The 22213-nt window shown below is 53.0% G+C and overlaps 1 protein-coding gene and 1 pseudogene across 3 annotated transcripts; both read left to right on the forward strand.

Moving 5' to 3' along the window:
* Positions 780–8521, forward strand: Fcnc-ps (ficolin C pseudogene; annotated as a pseudogene).
* On the forward strand, positions 7214–22164 carry Map3k6 (mitogen-activated protein kinase kinase kinase 6). 3 transcript variants are annotated; one of them, NM_016693.5, is made up of 29 exons: positions 10053–10666; positions 12053–12192; positions 12288–12311; positions 12546–12736; positions 12910–13078; positions 14217–14323; positions 14741–14911; positions 15013–15125; positions 15493–15652; positions 15865–16027; positions 16110–16217; positions 16315–16364; positions 16437–16532; positions 16649–16736; positions 16816–16949; positions 17248–17375; positions 17623–17759; positions 18027–18132; positions 18897–19054; positions 19165–19357; positions 19443–19581; positions 19884–20040; positions 20159–20335; positions 20577–20682; positions 20846–21008; positions 21094–21206; positions 21290–21363; positions 21635–21711; positions 21887–22163. In NM_016693.5, exons 1-29 carry the CDS (start codon positions 10324–10326, stop codon positions 21975–21977), a joined length of 3876 nt encoding a protein of 1291 aa, NP_057902.5. In that variant the 5' UTR covers positions 10053–10323; the 3' UTR covers positions 21978–22163. The 3 variants fall into 3 exon arrangements, with proteins under 3 accessions (XP_006539103.1, XP_006539104.1, NP_057902.5); XM_006539040.4 differs by lacking the exon at positions 12288–12311 and having other exon boundaries at positions 7214–10666; positions 21887–22164; XM_006539041.4 differs by lacking the exons at positions 16816–16949; positions 17623–17759; positions 18027–18132; ... (9 more) ...; positions 21635–21711; positions 21887–22163 and having other exon boundaries at positions 7214–10666; positions 17248–17366.
* The last annotated feature ends 49 nt before the right edge of the window (positions 22165–22213 follow it).

Consider the following 22213-nt stretch of genomic DNA (forward strand, 5'->3'; position numbering starts at 1 on the left):
ATACATACATACATACATACATACATACATACATACATCTTAAAACAAGACAAAAACAAAACAACAAAACCTACCCATTTAGCCAGTGCTTTGTAGCAGGACCCATGATTAGGAGTAGAGTAGGGGAGTCTTAGGAGATGAAAAAGTCAGTAAAGTGCTTGCCGTGTGAACATAAAGACCTGAGCTTGGACCCTCTGCTCTCACATAAAAGGCAAGTGTGCCCTGGCCAATGGTGTGAACACCTTTAATCCCAGCACTCAGGAGGCAGAGGGCAGACAAATCTCTGTGAGTTCAAGGCCAGTCTGATCTACACAGGGAGTCCCACGTCAACTAGGGCTATGTAACTGAAACCATGTCTCAAAAATAAGTTAATGAATAAAATGTGTTTTAAGTCATGTAAAGGGTGATCAAGGAAGATATTCAATACTGACCTCTAGCCTCTGCATCGTGAGTGAACACACACACACACACACACACACACACACACGACTAAGAGTGACATTTGAATGCAACAGATAACCCATAAAGGGTGGCCACTATTAACAGTGTTCACAAGGACCACACGGTAGAGACAGCAATGGGGCTGGACCTTCACAGAGAGGCAGAGCTACACAAGGCAATACCAATTCTCTGAGGCCTGAGGGAGGAAATGCCCCAAACCCTGCTGGCTCCAGTTGAGGTGGTGTGCCTCTGGGAGACAATGGGGAGAAGTCTTGCTTCAAGTTATTTCCCCCACAGCCTGGTCCATCTATGCTGGCACCCACCTCTAGTAGACCCCACAAGATGGGTCTACTATGGGCCCTACTGTTCTAGCTGCTCCTATTTAAAGGGCTGCCTGCCTGAGGGCTCAGGGTCACCCCAGATGCCCAGGTAGGGTCCTACAAATGCTCACCACATCAACCACTCATTCTCTCCTCATCTCAAGAAGCAGGGTGAGAGAGTTTGGTAATCTGGCCTTTTCATGTAAATTTATGTAAATAGGATATAAATATCACAACATATGTAAATAGGATATAAATACCACAGAACCTCAGCATCTCAGGAGGTCCTGATATCTAGAATCTAGGAGGTAGAAGGAATGGCAGAAAAGTCTGGAGGAGATATGTTCGCCCTGTGCACGTTGGCCCTGTGTTTCCATGTAGAACCCAGGGAGCTGGAGCTGGAAGCCAGCAAAGTGGTCCCCCTGCCCAGTTATTCAGGTGTCCCAAGAAGTCCTAGAGAGAAGAGATCTGTAGGTTCTCAAGGTAAGGGATGCCAGGGACCTGGCAGAGAGGGCCCTCAAGGTAGCCTGTGGAGGCTGGATGTGGCTGCTTGGGTAAGAATGGCTCTCATAGGCTCATATATTTAAATGCTTAGTTATTAAGGAGTGGTACTATTTAAGAAGGATTAAGAGGTGTGGCCTTGTTAGAGGAGGTGTGTCACTGGGGGTGGGCTCTGAAGTTTCAAAAACCCAACTCTGTCTTCCCTCTGCATGCCTTTGTGTGTATCTTTCTGTCTTAGGATCAGGATGTAGCCCGAAACTACTTCTCCAGCAGCATCCGTGCCTCTGTGACCTCGTGCTCCCCACTATGGTGATTGTGGGCTAAACCTCTGAAACTGTAAACAATTCCCCAGTTAAATGATTCTCTACAGGAGTTGCTGCCTTCGTGCCCAGCACTCAGGAGGCAGAGGCAGGTGGATCTCTGTGGGGTCAAGGCCAGCCTGGTCTACAGAGTGAGTTCTGGGACAGCCAGGGATACACAGAAAAGCCTGTCTCAACAAACAAACAAACAAATAGGAAAGGTAGTCATGGTCATTGTGTCCCCTCCCAGCAATAGAACACTGACTAAGACACTGGGGTGCAGGTGCTGAGTGTGGACAATGACGACGTGGGAACCGCCTCTGCACCAGGCTCCAAGTGGGAGAGTGCCCAGGATCCTGGGGTGTACCAGGTAGATTGCATTGTTCATGTTTTACTGCAGAGGACTGTGAGGCTCAGAAAGGAACAATTGCTTGTCCCCAATACAGAGCCAGAAAAGGATGCTAATAGGTGAGAACACCAAATTCTGTTTCCTCCTCTTCCTCTTCTTCCTTCTCCTCCTCCTCTTCCTCTTCTTCCTTCTTCTCCTCCTCTTCCTTTTGTCTTGAGCACTGGGCAGGACACAGGACATCTGCCTCTGGAATTCCAGGGCTACCTTGGCTCCCTAGGCAAGATGGATCCCAAGGGAGAGTCTACCCTCTGACTTTACTTTTTGCACAGACTAGGGCTGGGCCCTCTCAGCTACTTAGGGCTGTAAGTGCCCTCGGAGGAGCCAACATTGGAAGGAGTAGTAAGAATTTGGAGGAGCGGGGGCTGGAGAGGTGGCCCAGTGGTTAAGAGCACTGGCTGCTCTTCCAGAGGTCCTGAGTTCAATTCCCAGCAACCACATGGTGGCTCACAGCCATCTGTATTGAGATCTGACGCCCTCTTCTGGTGTGTCTGAAGACAGCTAGAGTGTGCTCATATACATAAAATAAATAAATCTTAAAAATAATAATTTGGAGAAGGGCTGGCTCTGCCCCATGCTGGCTCATGGGGCCTCCCTTAGGGTACTCAGACCTCAGAGTCAGTTGACACCTGGTCCTTTATCTCTGGGCAGGACATCAGCCACCTGCTCTGCCGCTAAGAGGCTAAGGAGGCGTCCACGGGAGTGAGGAACTTGGAATCAGGCCAGACGGGGGTGGTGGAAGTTTCCAGGCATGTAAGCCTCTCCTCATAGCTCTATAGTGCGCACCTCTTCCCCAGGTCCCAGGATCTGAGAGGACTGCTCGGTCCCTTACTTGTTCCAGAATCTGGGTGGAGGCTTTTGGGAAACAACTTGGGGGCCTTTCTCAATCCACCACCACCCCCTTTCCCAGGTCTCAAGAACTTTTCCAGTCTTTCCCATTTTTTGGACACTCCAGGGGGTAAGAAAAAAAAAGAGGCAACAGGCAAAGCCCGGTGGTGACTTCTCTCTAACTCCCTAGGGGGAGCCAGAGTCCACTGAAGCCAGGCATACCTGACAGGACAGCTCCTACAGGGCCAGAAGTCTGAGAAGGCTTCATGGAGGAGGTGTTATTTGGAGGAAAGTAAAGGCTCTGTGAACATTCTCTAGGTCTGTGAGTGCAGAGTACTTTGCGGGTAGAAATAAAGGCGAGCAGGAGGAGGTGGGAGAGAGGAAAGGCTAAGGAAAGTAAGCTAGGGGTCGTGGGAGAGCCAAACATGAACCCAGAATCTTTGCAAAGGCCACTTCATAGAGGACATTGCATTACTGACATGGAGGGCAAAGGGGAGCCATGGAAGAATTTTAGGCAGAAAAGGGTCTGGGTCAGACTTAGTTTTAGAAAGATAAGTCAAGAGGCTGGAGAGATGGCTCAGCGGTTAAGAGCACTGGCTACTCTTCCAGAGGTCCTGAGTTCAATTCCCAGCAACCCCACATGGGGCGACTCACAACCATCTGTAATGTGATCCAGTGCCCTCTTCTGGTGTGTCTGAAGACAGCTACAGTGTACTCATATACATAAAAAAATAAGAGAAAGATAAGTGAGGCGTGGAAGTGCTTGCCTGTAACCCTAACACTTGGGAGGCCGGGGGCAGAGGTATTGAAATTAGGGGCCCAGAGTGGGCCCAGGGAGGCCCTGTCTCAATAACAAGCGGCATGGGGTTGGAGAGTGACTTTATGGTTAAAAGCAAGCATTGACTGCGGAGCGCCCCCACTGGATAGCTCATAACTGCCCCTACCTCCAGCTGCAGCAGATCTGACGTGCTTGTCTAGAGTCCTCGAGCATCTGCGCACTGATGCACACACATTCTCTCTGTTAGACACATGACACCTATACTCACACGTGCATACACACACACACACACTCTACTCTCTCCCTCTCTCACCTATTTTTAAGCTAAAAACATAACAAAACAATAACAGGCTGCACCCTAGAAGAGACACTGGATGGGGCAAGGCAGAAGGTGGAGACAGAGGTTAGGAATGGACAAGGCAGAAGACCAGAAGACCGTGGGAAGTGACATCCACAGTATTGGACATATGTCATCTGAAAGATACTGGAAGAGCAGCAAGCACCACCCCCACCCCACCCCACCCCCCTAAGATTTCCCTGCATAGCGATGGAACTTGCTCTGTAGACCAGGCTGGCCTCCAACTCCCAGAGATCCCATTTCCCGAGTGCTGGGATTGGGGAGCTTGCCACACCACTGGGCTGTCCTAAGAGCAGAGCTCCAGAGCTGGAGGACGACTTGGCTTGGGAGAGGGAAAAAAGGCCACGGGAAAAGGCTAGGAATCCAGCTGAGGCCTCTGGGGGCAACATCTATGCTCTAAATATCTTGGTGGTTCTTCTTTTTCTTCTTCTTCTTCTTCTTCTTCTTCTTCTTCTTCTTCTTCTTCTTCTTCTTCTTCTTCTTCTTCTTCTTCTTCTTCTTTTCCTTCTTTTCCTTCTTTTCCTTCTTTTCCTTCTTTTCCTTCTTTTCCTTCTTCTCCTTCTTCTCCTTCTTCTCCTTCTTCTCCCTCTTCTCCCTCTTCTCCCTCTTCTCCTTCTTCTCCTTCTTCTCCTTCTCCTTCTTCTCCTTCTTCTCCTTCTCCTCCTCCTCCTCCTCCTCCTCCTCCTTCTGTAAGTATATATATACTATAGCTGTACAGATGTTTGTGAGCCTTCATGTGGTTGATGGGAGTTGGACCTCTGCTTGCTCCAGTCAACCCTACTCACTCAGGTCATCAGCTCATCTCTGCTCACCCAGTCCCTCCTTGCTCCAGTCCAAAGATTTATTTATTATAATACATAAGTACACTGTAGCTGTCTTCAGACGCCAGAAGAGGGCATCAGATCTCACTACGGGTGGTTGTAAGCCACCATGTGGTTGCTGGGATTTGAACTTGAACTCAGGACCTTCAGAAGAGCAGTCAGTGCTCTTACCCACTGAGCCATTTCGCCAGTCCCTAATACCTGGGTTCTTAACCTGCAAATTAAATGGGTAACTGGCGACAGTATATATATATATATATATTCATTCCAATCTTCCCTGGAGCTTACGAGATTTTTGTCATGAGTTGAGTGTCAACAAAAGTTAATGAAGAAACTGGATTTATCATTCATTATTCATAGGCTAAACTCACTCAGAGGAGTCACATTTGAGCCGTAAGCCCCCTCCCCACAATGCAAAGAGAAGGGAAGGGTCCAGCCAGCCCTCACACCCATCCAGCCCCTAGCTGCACTTCCCTGGCTTCCCCTGCCCCAGGCCAGTTTGGATTGGCAGCAGGTGCAGGGGTGGACTTCTTCCACTCCTGACTGCTACAGAGCAGTGGGGAGACAGGAGTCTGCGTTCTGGCATGGGAATGAGAATTTACAGGAGCTTCCTCGGTAGGGTGAATTCCAAGTGAGAGGGCTGGGCCAGCCCAAACCCCTACCATCTCAGTCTCCTCTTCCTCCCAGGTATCTGGGAAGGTCCTGTAGAGTCTGAAGACTTCAGCAGTAGCTGCATCTTTGTTTATTATGCTACCTTCTGCCTCCTCGGGGAGGAGGAGCGCTGGAAGAGTGCATGCTGGGTAAATTCTCAGAGGGCGCTGCAGGTGAGTGGCTTACAGGGGGTCCTGGTGTAACTTTAATTTTTTATTTTTTTAAATCTTATTTTTAATGATTTCTTTTAATGTTTTAACCCGTTTTTTTGTAACCCACCAGAGGTAGTGGAAAAGAAAGAAAACGGGAGAAATGGACCTATTTAGAAAGGTTTTTTGGAACAACAGATGTCTGTGTTATCTGGAAATCAGCAGTTCAGTTCACAGGTTAGCAGGCATCGATGGCTTGATCCACTAGCAAACACCTCACAGACACACCAGCAGGCCAGTTCAGTACAGTCGGGTTAGCAACGGTGGTGACACGACCTAGTAGAGACAGCCAGGCCTCAGCCGCAGCTTCAGTCAGCAAGAACAACACTGGGAGAAGTTCTCAACTGTGCCTCTCTCAGGAAAGCCAAGATCAGCAAAGACTCAAGACCCACAAGCGGTGTGTAGCTAGCTCTATACGCAAATCTAGCTCTGTCTCCATCACTCCGTGGCGTCCTATTTATACCCTCCAAACATCACGTGTCCTCCATATGCCTTGTCTTGCCTCAGCACAGGCATCCAATCAGCCCCAGTCCTTAGAAGCAACAAACAAACTGCAGCACACAAGAGATTTGGTGTGTTTCTCTTTATGGAGTTCCGACAAAGGCAGTTCAACTACACAGTATAAGGCAGACCAATACATGCACGTTGTTAGCAAAAAAATCCTTCATCACGTGACTTTTCACATGCTTGCTTTAGCAGAACATCCTCTCTCCTGTGTCTGCTTCAGCGAAACGTTCCTCCCCGAGTCTGCCTTAGTTAGCCTTTCACACCTGTGTCCACTTTAACAAACTGTTCCTTCACGTGTTTGCCGAGCAAAACACCATCCGACCGACCTTTCAAAGAACCCTTAAGTTTCCACTTCACCCGGGGATTGGTGGGGGGCAGTGGCAGAGGAACAGGAAGGCTGGCTATTCTCTATATTGGCCCAACATTCATGAATGAGCTCAGCTAACTTCTTCTCTTCTGTGGGCCTCAGTTTCCTCATCTGAGAAATGGCAGTCTTGAGACAGGGTGGGGCCCGAGGGAAAGACTCGGTTCTGGGGAGGAACAGCTTCAGAGTGCAGAGTTACTGTGTATTTACTGTGGGTCTCTGGGCAAAGCATCAGTTTTGCCTTACACAAAATTGATGGGGTGGTGCACGCAGTGCAGGGGTGGGGGGCACACAGTGCAGGGGCTGGGGGGCACGCAGTGCAGGGGTGGGGGAATGCAGTGCAGTGCTGGGGAGCATGCAGTGCAGGGGTGGGGGGAATGCAGTGCAGTGCTGGGGGGCATGCAGTGCAGGGGTGGGGGGATGCAGTGCAGTGCTTGGGGGGGCATGTAGTGCAGGGGCTGGGGGACATGCAGTACAGGGGTGGGGGATGCCGTGCAGTGCTTGGGGGGCCATGTAGTGCAGGGGTTGGGGGGCATGCAGTGCCGGAGTGGGGGGGCACACAGTGCAGGGGTGGGGGGATGCAGTGCAGTGCTGGGGGGCACACAGTGCAGGGGTGGGGGATGCAGTGCAGTGCTTGGGGGCATGTAGTGCAGGGGCTGGGGGGCATGCAGTGCAGGAGTGGGGGGCACACAGTGCAAGGGCTGGGGGGCACGCAGTGCAGGGGTGGGGGGAATGCAGTGCTGGGGGCATGCAGTGCAGGGGTGGGGCTGTTATCTGCCGCTTTGGTGTGTGTGCACCAGTGTGGTCTGCTCCAGGAGAGGAACCGGCAGACTTCTTTCAGAGAAGCAGTGTTAGGAGATAACTGAAAGGGGAAGTGGTTATGGCGGGGTGCCTCTAAGGAGCCCCCTTTCCTGCCCAGGCCCAAGAGGTTCCTCTCAGCTCTCCCTGGCAATGTTGCTCAGGCTGCTTGCTGGGACTGAGAGTAGACAAAGGGACTGGAGAGAAGCTGGGAACTCTGGAGGGGATAAGACTTGGGTCAAGGGGGGAGGGTATAGGGGTCTTTCGGGATAGCATTTGAAATGTAAATGAAGAAAATATCTAATAAAAAAAAAAAGACTTGCTGGGCGTGGTGGCGCACACCTTTAATCCCAGCACTCGGGAGGCAGAGGCAGGCGGATTTCTGAGTTCGAGGCCAGCCTGGTCTTCAAAGTGAGTTCCAGGACAGCCAGGGCTATACAGATAAACCCCTGTCTTGAAAAAACAAAACAAAACAAAACAAAAGACTTGGGTCAAACTGATGGCTTGGAACAAAAAAAGTCCCACTTCCACTGTGACTAGCTGAATGACCATAGACAAACAAACCAACAAAAATTGGCTCCTTGGTGCTGTTGGCTCTCATGGGGCCTGATAACATTCACCTCATTACTGATTGGAGGCTGCCTTGGGGTAATATCTGTAAGGGCTTCAGGCATCCTGTAGGGTGCCAAGGTGTCTTCCACTCCTTGCTGCAGGGGACTCTCATCTTCCACAGTGGGAAGACTTTTTTTTTTTAAAGATTAATTTATTATTACATGTAACTACACTGTAGCTGTCTTCAGACACATCAGAAGAGGGTGTCAGATCTCATTATGGGTGGTTGTGAGTCACCATGTGGTTGCTGGGATTTGAACTCAGGACCTTCAGGAGAGCAGTCAGTGCCCTTAACTGCTGATCCACCTCTCCAGCCCAGTGGAAAGACTTCTACCACTGATGGTGCAGAGCCTTATTCAAGATGGGACAACTGTGCAGTAACTGTCCCTGGTGCTGGGTTGTACGGATCCTGCAACTGAACCAATCTCAAGGGGCATTATGCTGCATCTGAGACCACTGCCCACATGTATGGCATTGACTGGACCTCAGAAAAAGGCATGGGTCACCCCTACTGTGGGATTACACATAATGCTTTGCTAGAGCACTCGATTGTCGGTATCGTCACTCCTTACAGCTTCCATCCCTTGGCCACCTCACTGCCAACTGCCTCTGCTTGCAGGGCCACTTTGTAACACTTTACAAATCTTTTCTTACTCAGGAGAAAACCTATAGAAAACAGGGCAGGGACACAAGCTTCAGTTCCATTCAAGGAAGAACTTCTAATCAGGAAGACGAATGGGTAGGACTTCTCCGGGCTTCAGATCCTAGAAGGATGCAAGAAATGCTAGGGGGCAGTGAGGTGAGAGATTCAACCACCCACTCGCAATCCTCCTGGGCCCCCAAGCCCAAAGTGGATGCATCTGAGGACAGCTTTCTCTCACTCTTTGTTTGCTGTTTGGTTGGTTGGTTGATTTTATGAGACAGGGTTTCACTCAGCAGCCCTGGCTGTCCTGGAAACTCTGTAGACCAGGTTGGCCTTGAACTCAGAGATTCACCTGCCTCTGCCTCCTGAGTGCTGGGCTTAAAGACATGTGCCACCACCACTTGGTTCCCATTTGTTTCTTGTAAGTGTGTTTTCTACCCAAACCTCTGTAATGGGCCACATTCTCCCTTTCTATTGCTCGTCTATCCCATTGGTTCAAACCTAGGAAGATATATTTTTTTCCTTCCATGAGACAAGAAGGCTGTGAAACAGAGGCTTCCTACCGTTTGTTGAAAGGTCCATTTGTCCAAAGCCCCAACATATTATTTTTATAAAGTTTTAGTTTTATTTCATGTGCATCTTTTGCCTGTAATTATATATGTGCACCATGTATGTGCTGGGCGCCTATGCAGGTCAGGAGAGTGCCAGGACTCCCCTGGGCCTACAGTTACAGATGATGGTGAGCCACCATGTGGGTGCTGGGAACCAAACCAGGGCCCTCTGAAAGAGCAGCAAGTGGTCTTTACAGCTGTGCTGTCTCTCATGCCCAAGCCCTACCATAATAAACGATTATGAAACATGGCCCTAACCTCAGAGTCTCAAAGTCTCATTTCTAAGTTCAGGGCCCTCTAAGGTTTATAGCAACTTAGATTCATACTATGATGTTAAAGCTTCTTGGTGAATTTGAAGCCGGGATAACCTTGTAACCCAAAAAGCGGAGACTTCTGGAGTTCCTTCAAAGGGTAGATAGGAAGTTTACCGTAGAAGTGCTTTTCAGCTCCATGGTCAAGTTTCGGGTGGACCAATAAGGTCCACAAGGTTTCACTGCAAGAGAGGCTCTGAGGAAAGCGCTTGTCAACATTCTGACCCCTACCAGCAGGAACATTACATGTGCCGCCTACACAATGTTTTGCTCCCCCGTCCTTCCCCCGCCCAGTGTCCATTCATTTACCAGGTCCCTGCAGGGCGGGGCTGTCCTGTTTCCTATCCCTGGGCTGGGCACACGTCTTACGAGCGCTTGCAGTAAGCAGTCAACAGTGTTTGGCCCGAATAGGGGCACAGGCTGTTCCGGAAGTGGACAGTGTCAGAGGTTCTAGCCGGAGAGGAGGGAGGGAGAGCCGCTGGGGAGCCTCATTGCCCCAGGGCCGAGGGTGGAGCCTTTCCCAGTCGGGAAAGGGCTGGGCCCAGCCTACATGTGAGGGCAGGACAGAGTGACTGCCAGCGCTCCCTTGAGAAGTCTGGGTGTAGCACGCTGCCGGTTGACTTCCCAGGACTCTTCTGTGACCTGTGAGCCGAGGATTACTGGGTACCCCAGATTCCCAGAACCCAGTCCTGGATTGCAGATCTGTAAGGACCGTGAAAGATTGAGCAAAGAAGTCTTTCTGGACTTAAGAGTTCCGGAACAGGACGTCCAGCCCATCTCCGGATCCCGACTGGATCCACACCTTCAGCCTCGTGCCCTGTCCCGGGTTCCCCGCGCCCGGGGCCCCGCGCTTGAGCGCCCCCGCATGGCGGGGCCATGTCCTGGGGCCGGGGTTCTAGAACGGGCGGGCAGCTGCTGGCAGGACCCGCTGGCGGAGGCGCTGAGCCGGGGCCGCTCGTCTCCTGCGGTCACGGGTCGGGGCTGCGCGCGGAGCCGGCCTCTCAGTGTGGTCTACGTGCTGACCCGGGAGCCGGGGCTCGGGGTGGAGCCCGGGTCGGGAACCGAGGCAGAGCCGCTGCCGTTGCGATGCCTGCGCGAGGCCTGCGCTCAGCTCCAGGGCACACGGCCACCCCCGCAGCTACGCAGCCTACCCTTTGCGACGCTGGCGCTAGGCGACACCGCTGCGCTGGACTCCTTCTACAACGCGGGTGAGCGTCTCGGGGCGGGGCTTGAGTCTGGGCGGGGCAAGGGGCGGAGCTTTAGAACCCTGACGGGGCGGGTGTGGGTACCAGGTCTAGGGAATTTACGGTAAACTAAAGCCGAACTTGAGACAAGGCAGTAACGACAGGGCATTTAGTGGATTATGGATGTGATGGGCTTGAGGCTGGATCTGGGGATTCAGGCCTGGCTCCGGAGTTTAAGTATCTTTCGGTGAGCGTGGTGCCAAGCAGGTGGGGCGGAGCAGGCGAACTCTAAGGGCGGGGCTGGGGAGGGGCGGGGCTGAGGGAGGGGCAGAGCTGCGCTTCCCTGCGTAAGCGGGAGAACTCTTTTTCAGGATGATCTCACGTTGGACTTTTGAGGGTGAATCAGGCCTGAGACGGAAGTTCGGTCTATGGCAAGGGGCCATCTCTGCAGGATTGGGGTTGATAAGTCCTAGCATACTACATCCCACATGGGACTAAAGGGGCGGGAAAGGAAGTACTGAGGCAACTCTTCGGGACTGGATTATAGGAGAAAGGGATTGTATTTGGAGACTAGGAGTCGAAAGAAAATGGGTGGGGCAGGGGTGGGTCTAGAGGAGATACAGGGAGTCCAAGGGTGAGGTCGGAAGATAGCTATTCCTCTCTTTCCCACCTACCGGATGCTCCACCTCATCCCTATTTGTTTATCTCCGAGTCAGAGAGCCTTGTATCCTGGACATCTGCTAAATTGTAGCTTAAAAATGAAGGCTGACCCGGTCAGACCACAGATAAAGTGGAATCATCTGCGTTGACTCATACAGTCCCTCCCTTGCGGACATTGTCACTTAAAGATGGCTGGATACAGTAAGCTACACAAACACACATAAAAGCACGACGTTGTCTTCACACACGATGATGCAGATCACCCTCAGGACCCTGGCTTCAAGACTGGAGAGATGGCGCTGAGGTTAAGAGCACTTGCTGCTCTTCCCGAGGACCCGAGGTTCCCAGCATGCACACGGGGTGTGCATGCTCACAACCACCTGTAACTTTATCTCCAGAGGATCCTGATGCCGCTTTCTATCATACACTCACACCAACACACACATACATATAAATAAAACAAGAGAGAGAGGAGAGAGAGAGAGACAGAGAAAGAGAGAGAGAATGGGACTTCTTTTTGCAAAGTTCCTGTCTCCTACATAACCTGGAAGTGCTCAGTGGGATGAAGGTCCCTGGGCATCTCCTGTAACACCACCAATAAGAGTACTGTGAAAACCCCGGGAAGCTCTCGAGAGCAGCACCGACTTTGGCATGAGGTGCAGGCAAGGCACTTGACGTGGCATGCATCTCCAGGCTCCTTTGCCACTGAGGTGGGCTTCCACGCTCAGGCCTACACTTCTGTGTCCACAGATGTAGTGGTGCTGGAGGTGAGCAGCTCCCTGGCACAGCCTTCCTTGTTCTACCACCTCGGCGTGCGTGAGAGCTTCAGCATGACCAACAACGTGCTCCTCTGTTCCCAGGCAGAGCTCCCTGATCTGCAGGCCCTTCGTGTAAGTGGCCAGGGGGCTGGGGGCTGGGAAGACAGGTGCAGGGTTGGGGTGAGGCCACCCCAGAATGCCAGTATCTGATTGTCTGCCTCCTGCAGGAGGATGTTTTCCAGAAGAACTCGGTGAGCAGAATCTACCCCTCATGCCAACGTTATAACCTCTGACCCCTACTAACCTTCCTAGCCTCCTCCTTTGTCTCTGACATCAGTGTGACCCTCAGCACCATGTAGCATCCTTTTGTGACGTGCGGCTCTTTTCTTCTATTCCTATCTTCACCAGTACTAACCGCCAGTCCGTCTCTAACCCTGTGCTGACCTATGTGTGACCTCCACTAATTGCTGCCTTCTTCCCACCAGGATTGTGTTGGCAGCTACACACTGATTCCTTATGTGGTGACAGCCACTGGCCGGGTCTTATGTGGCGATGCAGGCCTCCTGAGGGGCATAGCCGATGGGCTAGTACAGGCTGGGGCGGGCACTGAAGCCCTCCTCACTCCCCTGGTGGGCCGGCTTGTCCGTCTGTTGGAGGCTACACCCACAGACTCTTGGTAATGGGGCTCAGGGGGAGGGGGTACCAGGTAGAGACTGATGAAGGTAAAGTGTGCTGGGGCTGAGGGGCAGGCTCATATCTCTCTCTCTCTCTCTCTCTCTCTCTCTCTCTCTCTCTCTCTCTCTCTCTCTCTCTCTCTCTCTCTCTCTCTCTCCTGATCTTGGACATCAGCGGCTATTTCCGGGAGACCATTCGTCAGGATATCCGGCAGGCTCGGGAGCGATTCAGTGGGCAGCAGCTGAGGCAGGAGCTGGCTCGCCTGCAGCGGAGGCTGGACAGCGTGGAGCTGCTGAGCCCTGACATTGTCATGAATCTGCTGCTATCGTACCGTGATGTCCAGGTGTGTGGCGTTCAGAGAGGCCATGACATAGGATATAACTCCAGCACTCAAGTGCTTGCGTCAGGAGGGGCAGGAGTCTGAGGTCATCCTGTTTACAAGCAAGTCTGAGGCCAACCTGGGCTTCAAGGAATCCTGTGTGTAAACCTAAGAAAGAGACCATTGTATGACAGACAGATACAAGTGCAGCTCCTGGCTGAGCCTCGCTAGTGGCTTTAAGTAAATTGTCTGAGCCTCAATTTTCTTATTTGTTTCATCATCATTATTATTTTTTAAACATGGTCTCACTGTGCATTCCTGGCTGGCCTGGAACTCAATATGTAGACCAGGCTGGCCTACATATCCACCTGTTTCTGCCTTCTAAGCCTTGTGCCACCACACCTGGCTTTATTGTTTTTTTTTTTAAAGATGCATTTTATTTTTTTAATTGTGTGTATATATGTGTGTCTGAGTTAGGGTTTGTACCTTGTGTGTGCAGTTACCTGTGGAAGACAGGAGAGAGTGTTGGATCCTTTGGGACTGGAGTTAAAAGAGGTTGTGAACTTCCTGTTGTGAGTTCTGGACCCCAAACTGCAGTCTTCTGGAAGAGCAGCCTGCACTCTTAACTGCTGCTAGTTATCTCTTCAGCCCACATTTCCTTCTTTTTTGAGGGATGATGTGGTCATTGCCTCACAGGGCATTGGTGAGGTTAGAACACCCAATGTGGGGTGCATAGTGGGTTCTCCAGGAAGGTGTGGTCTGTAAATCTGCTTGGCCCGAGGGAGGTGTGCAAAGTCTTCAGGTTGTGGGTAGTAGAAATTTCCTTCAAACTGACAGTAGTTACCCCTGTCTTAAATCCCAGCACTCAGTAAGCAGAGGCAGGCAGATATCTGAGAGTTCAAGGGTAGCCTGGTCTACAGGGTGAATTCCAGGACACCCAGGGCTATGTAGAGAAACCTCATCTCAAAAAACAAGCAGAAAAATGATTTCTGCTGGCAGTGATGGTGCGGGTCTTTAGTCCCAGCACTCGGGAGGCAGTAGCAGGTGGATCTGTGAGCTTGAGGCCAGCCTGGTCTACAGAGAGAGTTCCAGGGCAGCCAGGGCTACCGATCTTTCCTTGCTGTCAAGGGCTCATCGAGATGCTGCACGCTGTCTCCCACAGGACTACTCGGCCATCATTGAGCTGGTGGAGACGCTGCAGGCTTTGCCCACCTGTGATGTGGCTGAACAGCACAATGTCTGCTTTCACTACACATTTGCCCTCAACAGGTGGGTAGTGGGGCACGGCTTGAGTCAGAGTCTTGGAAGTCTCTGTGACCTGCCGAGCAAGAGCACTGCAGTCTGGAACCACTGCTCCTCGGGTATCTTGCTAACCTGGGTCCTAATGTCACAAGGTTCCTGTTGGTCTGGGCTAAGGATGCATGGTGGGGACAGAGGAGGTGGGATCCCCTTGATAGGGTCATAGCTGTCCAAGGTCGCTACTCCTTAGAGTTGTTTGCAACTAGAAATCCCTTCCATCTGGAGTCACTAACTCTAGAGATCAATGCTTCCCGGGGTTAGTGTCATTTGAGGCTCATTAATAGTAAGCCCCCAGAAGGGTCCCTTCCGTTTATGGTCTATTGGGTCCCAGGACTGGGTGGGTCAGAGCCATCAGACAGGTCTTCAGTGCATGTTCCTCCGCCTTAGGAGGAACAGGCCTGGGGACCGGGAGAAAGCCCTGGCTGTCCTGCTGCCATTGGTGAAGTATGAAGGTCCCGTGGCTCCGGATCTGTACTGCATGTGTGGTCGTATCTACAAGGACATGTTCTTCACTTCTGGCTTCCAAAATGCCGGCCACCTGGAGCAGGCCTATCACTGGTAATTCACATAAGAGTAAAGAGAGGGCTTAGCGATGGGACTGAAGGGTGGGGTTGCGGGCATCCATTCAGCCTGGCATCCCCTGCCCGACCCGACTCCAGGTACCGCAAGGCGTTTGATGTGGAGCCCAGCCTGCACTCAGGCATCAATGCAGCTGTTCTCCTCATTGCAGCTGGGCAGCATTTCGAAGACTCTGAGGAGCTCCGGCTGATTGGTGAGGCCTGCTGTTAGCCCACGGCACCCTGCACAGGCTCCAGAGGGCAAGGAAAGGGCCCCGGGCGGGAAAAAGCGCTGACTCAAAGTGGGCTTCGATACTGATCGGTGCCTGAGGTCTGAGGTCTCAGGAGCCTTTGAGTGCCTCTCTTCCCAAGCCCACACTTCCGGTTGTCACACTTTATCCCACATCTATTTGTGCCCTAGCTCTCCCCTGTGCTAGGCTCTTAGCACCGAGATCTTGCCACACCTACCAGATCTACATTCATATCCATGCTCCTGTGCGTGAGGGCCACAGTGGGACCCACACTTGAGCCTTACTCACTCCGGGACCTACACTGGATTGAACCCACGCCACCCTCCCCCAGGCATGAAGCTGGCCTGCCTGCTAGCCCGCAAAGGCTGTGTGGAGAAGATGCAGTACTACTGGGATGTGGGATTCTACCTGGGAGCCCAGATTCTTGCCAACGACCCCATCCAGGTGGTGCTGGCTGCAGAGCAACTGTACAAGCTTAATGCCCCCATTTGGTAGGTGGCCCCTTCTTCAGCCCTGCACCCATGCCCGTTGGCACCCCTCCCCAAGCCATGACCCCAATACTTTGATGTCACTACGATAGATAGACAGTGCCCGTGTTCCCCTCTGTTCGTGGTATGTGATGCCCGTATCCTGACTACATGCAGCTGAGTGGCACCAGCCGGCTCCTAGGCTGAGCTGAGGCCAAGGCTGTCTGTGCATTTAGGTACTTGGTCTCCGTGATGGAGACCTTCCTACTGTACCAGCATTTCAGACCCACACCAGAGCCCTCAGGAGGACCCCCGCTGCGAGCTCACTTCTGGCTCCACTTCCTGCTACAATCTTGCCAGCCTTTCAAGATGGCTCCTCCTCAGGAGGACCAGTGCCTGGTGAGGGCAGTGGGGCCTAGGGACCCAGGAGCCCAGGGACAAGCACATTATGACCGATCCCTTTCCCCGCTACTGCTTACAGGTACTGGTGCTGGAGATAAACAAGGTCCTGCTGCCTGCCAGGCTTGAGATTCAGGGAACAGACCCCGTGAGCACAGTGACCCTAAGCTTGCTGGACCCAGAGACTCAGGTGAGCTCTGAGACCCATTACTCACCGATCCACCTTTCTTTCTCCTCTCCTCTCTAGTCCCAGCGCCTCCACAACCTCCACCCCTTTCTTCTCACAGGAGGATCCTTCCAGCTGGACCTTCCCAGTCACCTCCATCTGTGGGATCAGGTGAGAGCTGAACCCTCCGGCAAGCTCCTGTGCCACCAAGCCTGGCATTCAATGGCCTCTCTTCTTCCCTAGCACCTCCAAGCTGGACCAGCGCTGCTGCTTCCTGTACGCACTTCCTCCGGCCCAGGACGTCCAGCTGTGCTTTCCCAGTGTGGAGCGCTGCCAGCGGTGCGCTCAACCTTTCTGAGTTGGGGCTGGGACGCCCAGGGGACGGAACGGACCAGGTGCTCCTGGGGGATGGTTCCTGGCCAGATCGCCCCTTCCAGCTGTTTCCCCCTCTTCAGGTTCTGTGGCCTAATTCAGGTCTTGGTGATGAATCCGGATTCCTCCGCGCCCACTGAGGAGGCAGAAGGCGCAAGGGAGGTGCTGGAGGTGAGGCTGCAGAAATGGGGGGTTGGAGGAGAGTGAGGGGTGAAGGGTCCCTGCTAAGCGGGTGCTCTGGGTTCCACAGTTTGATTATGAATACTCGGAGACTGGTGAGCGGCTGGTGTTGGGCAGAGGCACGTATGGGGTGGTGTATGCTGGCCGAGACAGGCACACGAGGGTACGAATCGCCATCAAGGAGATCCCAGAGAGAGATAGCAGGTGGGGTGCATTGGTCGATGAAGGTCTGGGGTCTCGGGAGGGTATATGCAAACAGGGTGTGTGTGTGTGTGTGTGTGTGTGTGTCTATCTGTCTGTCTGTTGAGGAAACATGAGAACTGACTGATTGTGGGCATGGAAAGAGCTCTTTAGTGGCTGGACTAGGGGTGGTGGCCCTTACAGTAGATAAGAGAGGTCTGTGGGCGGGGTGTTGGATCTGGGGGCATGGTCTCATGGTACAGGACCATGGGAGGTTATCTCTGCTCACATCTGCCCATTGCTCTCTCCTCGACACTCCCAGATTCTCTCAGCCTCTGCATGAAGAGATCGCTCTTCACAAACGACTTCGTCATAAGAATATTGTGCGTTATCTGGGCTCAGCCAGCCAGGGCGGCTACCTCAAGATCTTCATGGAGGAAGTGCCTGGAGGTACCAGCCCTGCGTGGGAGGGGAGTGAAACCTGAGGTGTGGGGCGTGGGAATGGAGCCAGACCAGGGTGGCAACCCCTGAGGGGAAATGAACTCTAGCGTGCGTGGGTATCACCTAGAATTAGCTGACAGGGCTCACTGGGTGATGGAAGTCTGGGTCATGGGAATGGGTGTGTTTGGGCTTTGATCAGAGGGATGTAGGTAGAGTAAGCGGACATCAATTATAAACTTGGTTTGTCTCTGCCCAGGCAGCCTGTCCTCCTTGCTTAGGTCAGTGTGGGGACCCCTAAAGGACAACGAGAGCACTATTAGCTTCTATACACGTCAGATCCTACAAGGACTCAGCTACCTCCATGAGAACCGTATCGTTCACAGAGACATCAAGGTCAGCCCTGTGGCTGCTCCGGGTGTGTGGAGACACAGTACCAAACTGAAGCTGACAGTAATGGTGGGAGAGAGCACACTTTGGCAGAGGGTGGGGGACCTATCAAAGAGGTCCCTTAAAGGCGAAAAAGTCACATCTGTGGAAGATCAGACATGAGCTCCTTTACACTCATAGAGGCTCAGGATGTAATATCAGGAGATTTGGGGGTCTCGGGATGGGGGGGTCTGGTTTATAGCAGAGCCCAATCCCAGTGTCCTCTTCAATCAGGGAGACAATGTTCTGATCAACACCTTCAGTGGGCTGCTCAAGATTTCTGACTTTGGCACCTCTAAGCGGCTGGCAGGCATCACACCGTGCACGGAGACTTTCACAGGTAATGGGGGGTGGGGGTGGGGTGAGGATGTCAAGCTCTTGGAGACTTCTGGGGAATGGAGGTTTTTTCTTGGCACAGAGTTACAATTTTAAAGATTTATTTATTTTATGTATATGAGTACACTGTAGCTGTATAGATGGTTGTGAGCCTTCATGTGGTTGTTGGGAATTGAATTTAGGACCTCTGCTCTCTCTAGTCGGCCCAGCTTGCTCAGTCCCTGACTGCTCTGGCCCAAAGATTTACTTATTATTATAAATAAGTACATTGTAGCTGTCTTCAGACACACCAGAAGAGGGTGTCAGATCTCATTAAGGGTGGTTGTGAGCCACCATGTGGTTGCTGGGAATTGGACTCAGGGACCTTCGGAAGAGCAGTCAGTGTTCTTACCCGATGAGCCATCTCACCAGCCCTTGAATTACAGTTTTAATGGTGAATGGAAGGAATCTGGCTGGAGACAGGTGACTGGATCCAGGAACCGCTGGTAAAATCTATACTCCAAGGTTGGGTAACTAATGAGAAAGACCTCAGCATCAAAAACGGATGCAAGGCCGCTTGTGTTGGGGGTGTGAGACGGGTTGGTAGAATTTGAAGGGAGGACGATGTAGCGTCACGTACAAGCCAGAACCCTCCTGATGGTTGAACGATATGCAGCCTAGAATGAAGGACGGAAGCTTGGCAGGTGACGGGGCCTAGGTGTGCACATGGCCAGTGGATGATGGAGACTTGATGCCTACCTGGCATCGTTGTTCCTATTTGTGGTCTAGGGACTCTGCAGTATATGGCCCCGGAAATCATCGACCAGGGCCCGCGAGGATATGGGAAGGCAGCTGACATCTGGTCTCTGGGCTGCACTGTAATCGAGATGGCAACAGGTCGACCGCCCTTCCATGAACTAGGGAGCCCTCAGGCTGCGATGTTTCAGGCGAGTCTCTCTGGGGTATGGCCTATGGAGGGTGGGCGGAGCCAGATGGGGCCTTCAGCACCTCTGATCTGATCGTGGGGTTATCTATCCCATCTGCCCCACCTCCGCAGGTGGGCATGTACAAGGTACATCCACCCGTGCCCGGTTCCCTGTCAGCTGAGGCCCAAGCCTTCCTCCTCCGAACTTTTGAGCCAGATCCCCGCCTCCGAGCCAGTGCCCAAGAGCTGCTGGGAGACCCCTTCCTTCAGCCAGGAAAGAGGAGCCGCAGCCCGGGCTCTCCTCGGCATACTCCCCGGCCCTCAGGTGCTATGAGGGTGGAGGGGGACAACCTAGTGAAGGGGAGAGGGGTTGATGAGGCGAAAAGACTAACAGCTTGTTCCTCCCTCAGGCGCCCCTTCCGGTCCTTCCAGTCCTTCAGCTGACTCAGCCACACAGTCTCAGACATTCCCAAGGCCCCAGGCACCCTCTCAGCACCCACCCAGCCCCCCAAAGCGCTGCCTTAGTTATGGGGACACCAGTCAGCTCCGGTGAGCGCCTAGGGTCCTGGAGTGGGTTCTCTTCATCTTTTTTTTGCCGTTGTATTAATTTCCTCCAGAAAAAAAGGCCTCCCTGGGTCGCAAACACCTTGACCACTTCCAAGGACCGTATCTACTACCTCCTGCCCTCTCCCAGATGCCGGTAGCATTCACTCTGCCAACCCCCAGATGGGCTTAATTTCTATTATCCCCGTGAAGTAGGCATAAAAGAGCCAAGATTCAAACCCTGCAACATAGGTGGTTGGTTGCATGGTGTTGCCCACCCTCCATCTAATGCCCCTCATTGTGCCCAGTGTGCCCGAGGAGCCCGCTGCCGAGGAACCCGCGTCCCCAGAAGAGAGTTCAGGCCTGAGTCTGCTGCACCAGGAGAGCAAGCGCCGGGCCATGCTGGCTGCGGTGCTGGAACAGGAGGTGCCCACACTAGCAGAGAATCTCCTGGAACAGGAACAGGTGGGCGGCCCGCCCCAGCGCCCCCTGGTGGTCGAGCTGGGATAAGAATTTATAGTCCACCGGCGAGCATCTCTGTTGACTGCGGATGCGAACATCCACGGACGTCCCCTCTTTTTAGGACTCTCGACTCAGCAAGATTCATGTGGAACTTCTGCTTCGGTGCCTTGGGGCACAAATCCACACTCCTAACCGCCGGCAGCTGGCCCAGGAGCTGCGGACCCTGCAAGCTCAGCTGCGGGCCCAGAGCCTGGGCCCTGCGCTTTTGAAGGGGCCGCTCTTCGCCTTTCCAGACGCGGTGAGGAAGCTATCTCGAAGTTAGGGCTATGCAATAACAGGTCGCGAGCAAGATCTTGATGTTCCAGGATTCTATGATTTCCAGGAAGACGCATGTCCAGTCCTGGCTTCCCTGTCCCACCCTTGACCCCAAGTCCGCCCACCTCTTTTAGACTGCAGCCGACTTTCTAGGGCTTTGCAACTCAAGCCCCACCTCTGTTTGAGATTCAACTGTCTCAACCGCGCCTTCCTTCCCTCCCCAGGTGAAGCAGATCCTCCGCAGACGCCAGATCCGCCCACACTGGATGTTCGTGTTGGACTCGCTGCTCAGCCGTGCAGTCCGGGCGGCGATGGCGGTGCTGGACGCGGGTAGGTGGGGTTGGATCCCGCCGGCCGGCCGGGGCGGGGTGCGTGGCCCTGGGGGCGTGGCGAACATAAAATTGGTACTTCGCGGCTCTCCCTTCTCCCTGACCGTCTGGGGTCCTAAACGGGCGCGGCGCCCACCTGGAGCTCAGTCTACTCAAATTGGTAGAGTCGGAGAAGAAAGCGGTCTTACCGAGGTCAGAAGAGTCGAGTAAAGAGGAGTCCCAGCAGAAACCTCAGGAGAGCCAGGCGCTGCAGAGCCAGCTCCCACCAGAGCAGGGACCCCCATCGTTGATGGTGGAGTTGGGCCTTTTGCGAGCCGAGACTGACAGGTGAAGCCTTTTGGAATCACCCGGATAAGCTGCAGAGGCTCCAATCTGCAGGCCCTTCCATTCTACCACCCCTACCTTCCCACAGGCTTCGGGACCTTCTGGCTGAGAAGGAACGTGAGTGCCAGGCGCTGGTGCAACAGGCCCTGCATCGGGTGCATGCAGAGACCAGGAAGTATGCCCCAGCTTCAGAGACCCCAGGTGAGCCGACTTGACTGGGAAATGGTGAAGGTAAGGCCACAGAGAACACCTTTGCCCTCCCTCATCACCTGCCTTTTTGACAGCCACTCTCCCAAAGGACCAGAACCTGGTGCGGTGGCTACAGGAACTGAGTGTAGATCCAGCCACTATCCAAACGGTGAGTGAGTGTGAGCTGGCTCCCACCACCCACCCACCAAAGGCATCTCCTCTGTCTTCCAGCTATTCAAACTTTGTCATTGCTGCAAAGATGCTCAATACTGAAAGAGCCCTTAGTATGCACCTCTCCTCTCATTATAGGGATGGGGAAACTCAGGCCACAAGGGGGCCGCCTGCCTGAGAGTTCTGTTAGAAGCAAGAACCGAGTTTCTAGTTGAATTTCTGTGCAACTTGATCTTTCTCTGTTTCTGTGGTTCTCGGTTCATAACCAGCTCCTGAGTCATAGCTTCACCCTTCAAACCCTGCTCACCTGTGCCACTCAAGATGATCTAGTGTACACCAGAATCAGGTATGTCTTGGGCCTTCCAGGGGTGAGTCATGTAGCACTTGCTAGCAATTTCAGGACATTCCCTGCCCTATGGGCCTGGCCTGCCTTTGATTCCTCCCTGAAAACCATACTGGTTCCTAAAGAGAGAGCATGTGCTGCCTTCTGGCTGAATTACATTGATCCCTGATGTCCCCAGGGGAGGGATGGTATGCCGGATTTGGAGAGCCATCTTGGCACAGCGAGCAGGAGCCACATCGGTCACCCCAGTACCCCGGGACGCTGAGTGATGACATCAAAGGACACAGATACGGATGGATGAACAGAGAAGACACAAACAGCTTTGGACACACCTGTCCTAGAACCCAGGAGCAACTACAGGGACCAGGCCCAACCCCAATGGGTGGAACTAACTAGGGAGGCACCCAAAGGACACTACATACAATCATAAACTATTAAACAGAACACTTGCTACCATGCTTGTCTTGGCAACTTCAGAAGGGTGTTTGGGGGGGGAGTGGGGAGT

The sequence above is a fragment of the Mus musculus genome, chromosome 4 (assembly GCF_000001635.26).
Source record: "Mus musculus strain C57BL/6J chromosome 4, GRCm38.p6 C57BL/6J".
In the NCBI taxonomy this organism is placed as follows: domain Eukaryota; kingdom Metazoa; phylum Chordata; class Mammalia; order Rodentia; family Muridae; genus Mus; species Mus musculus.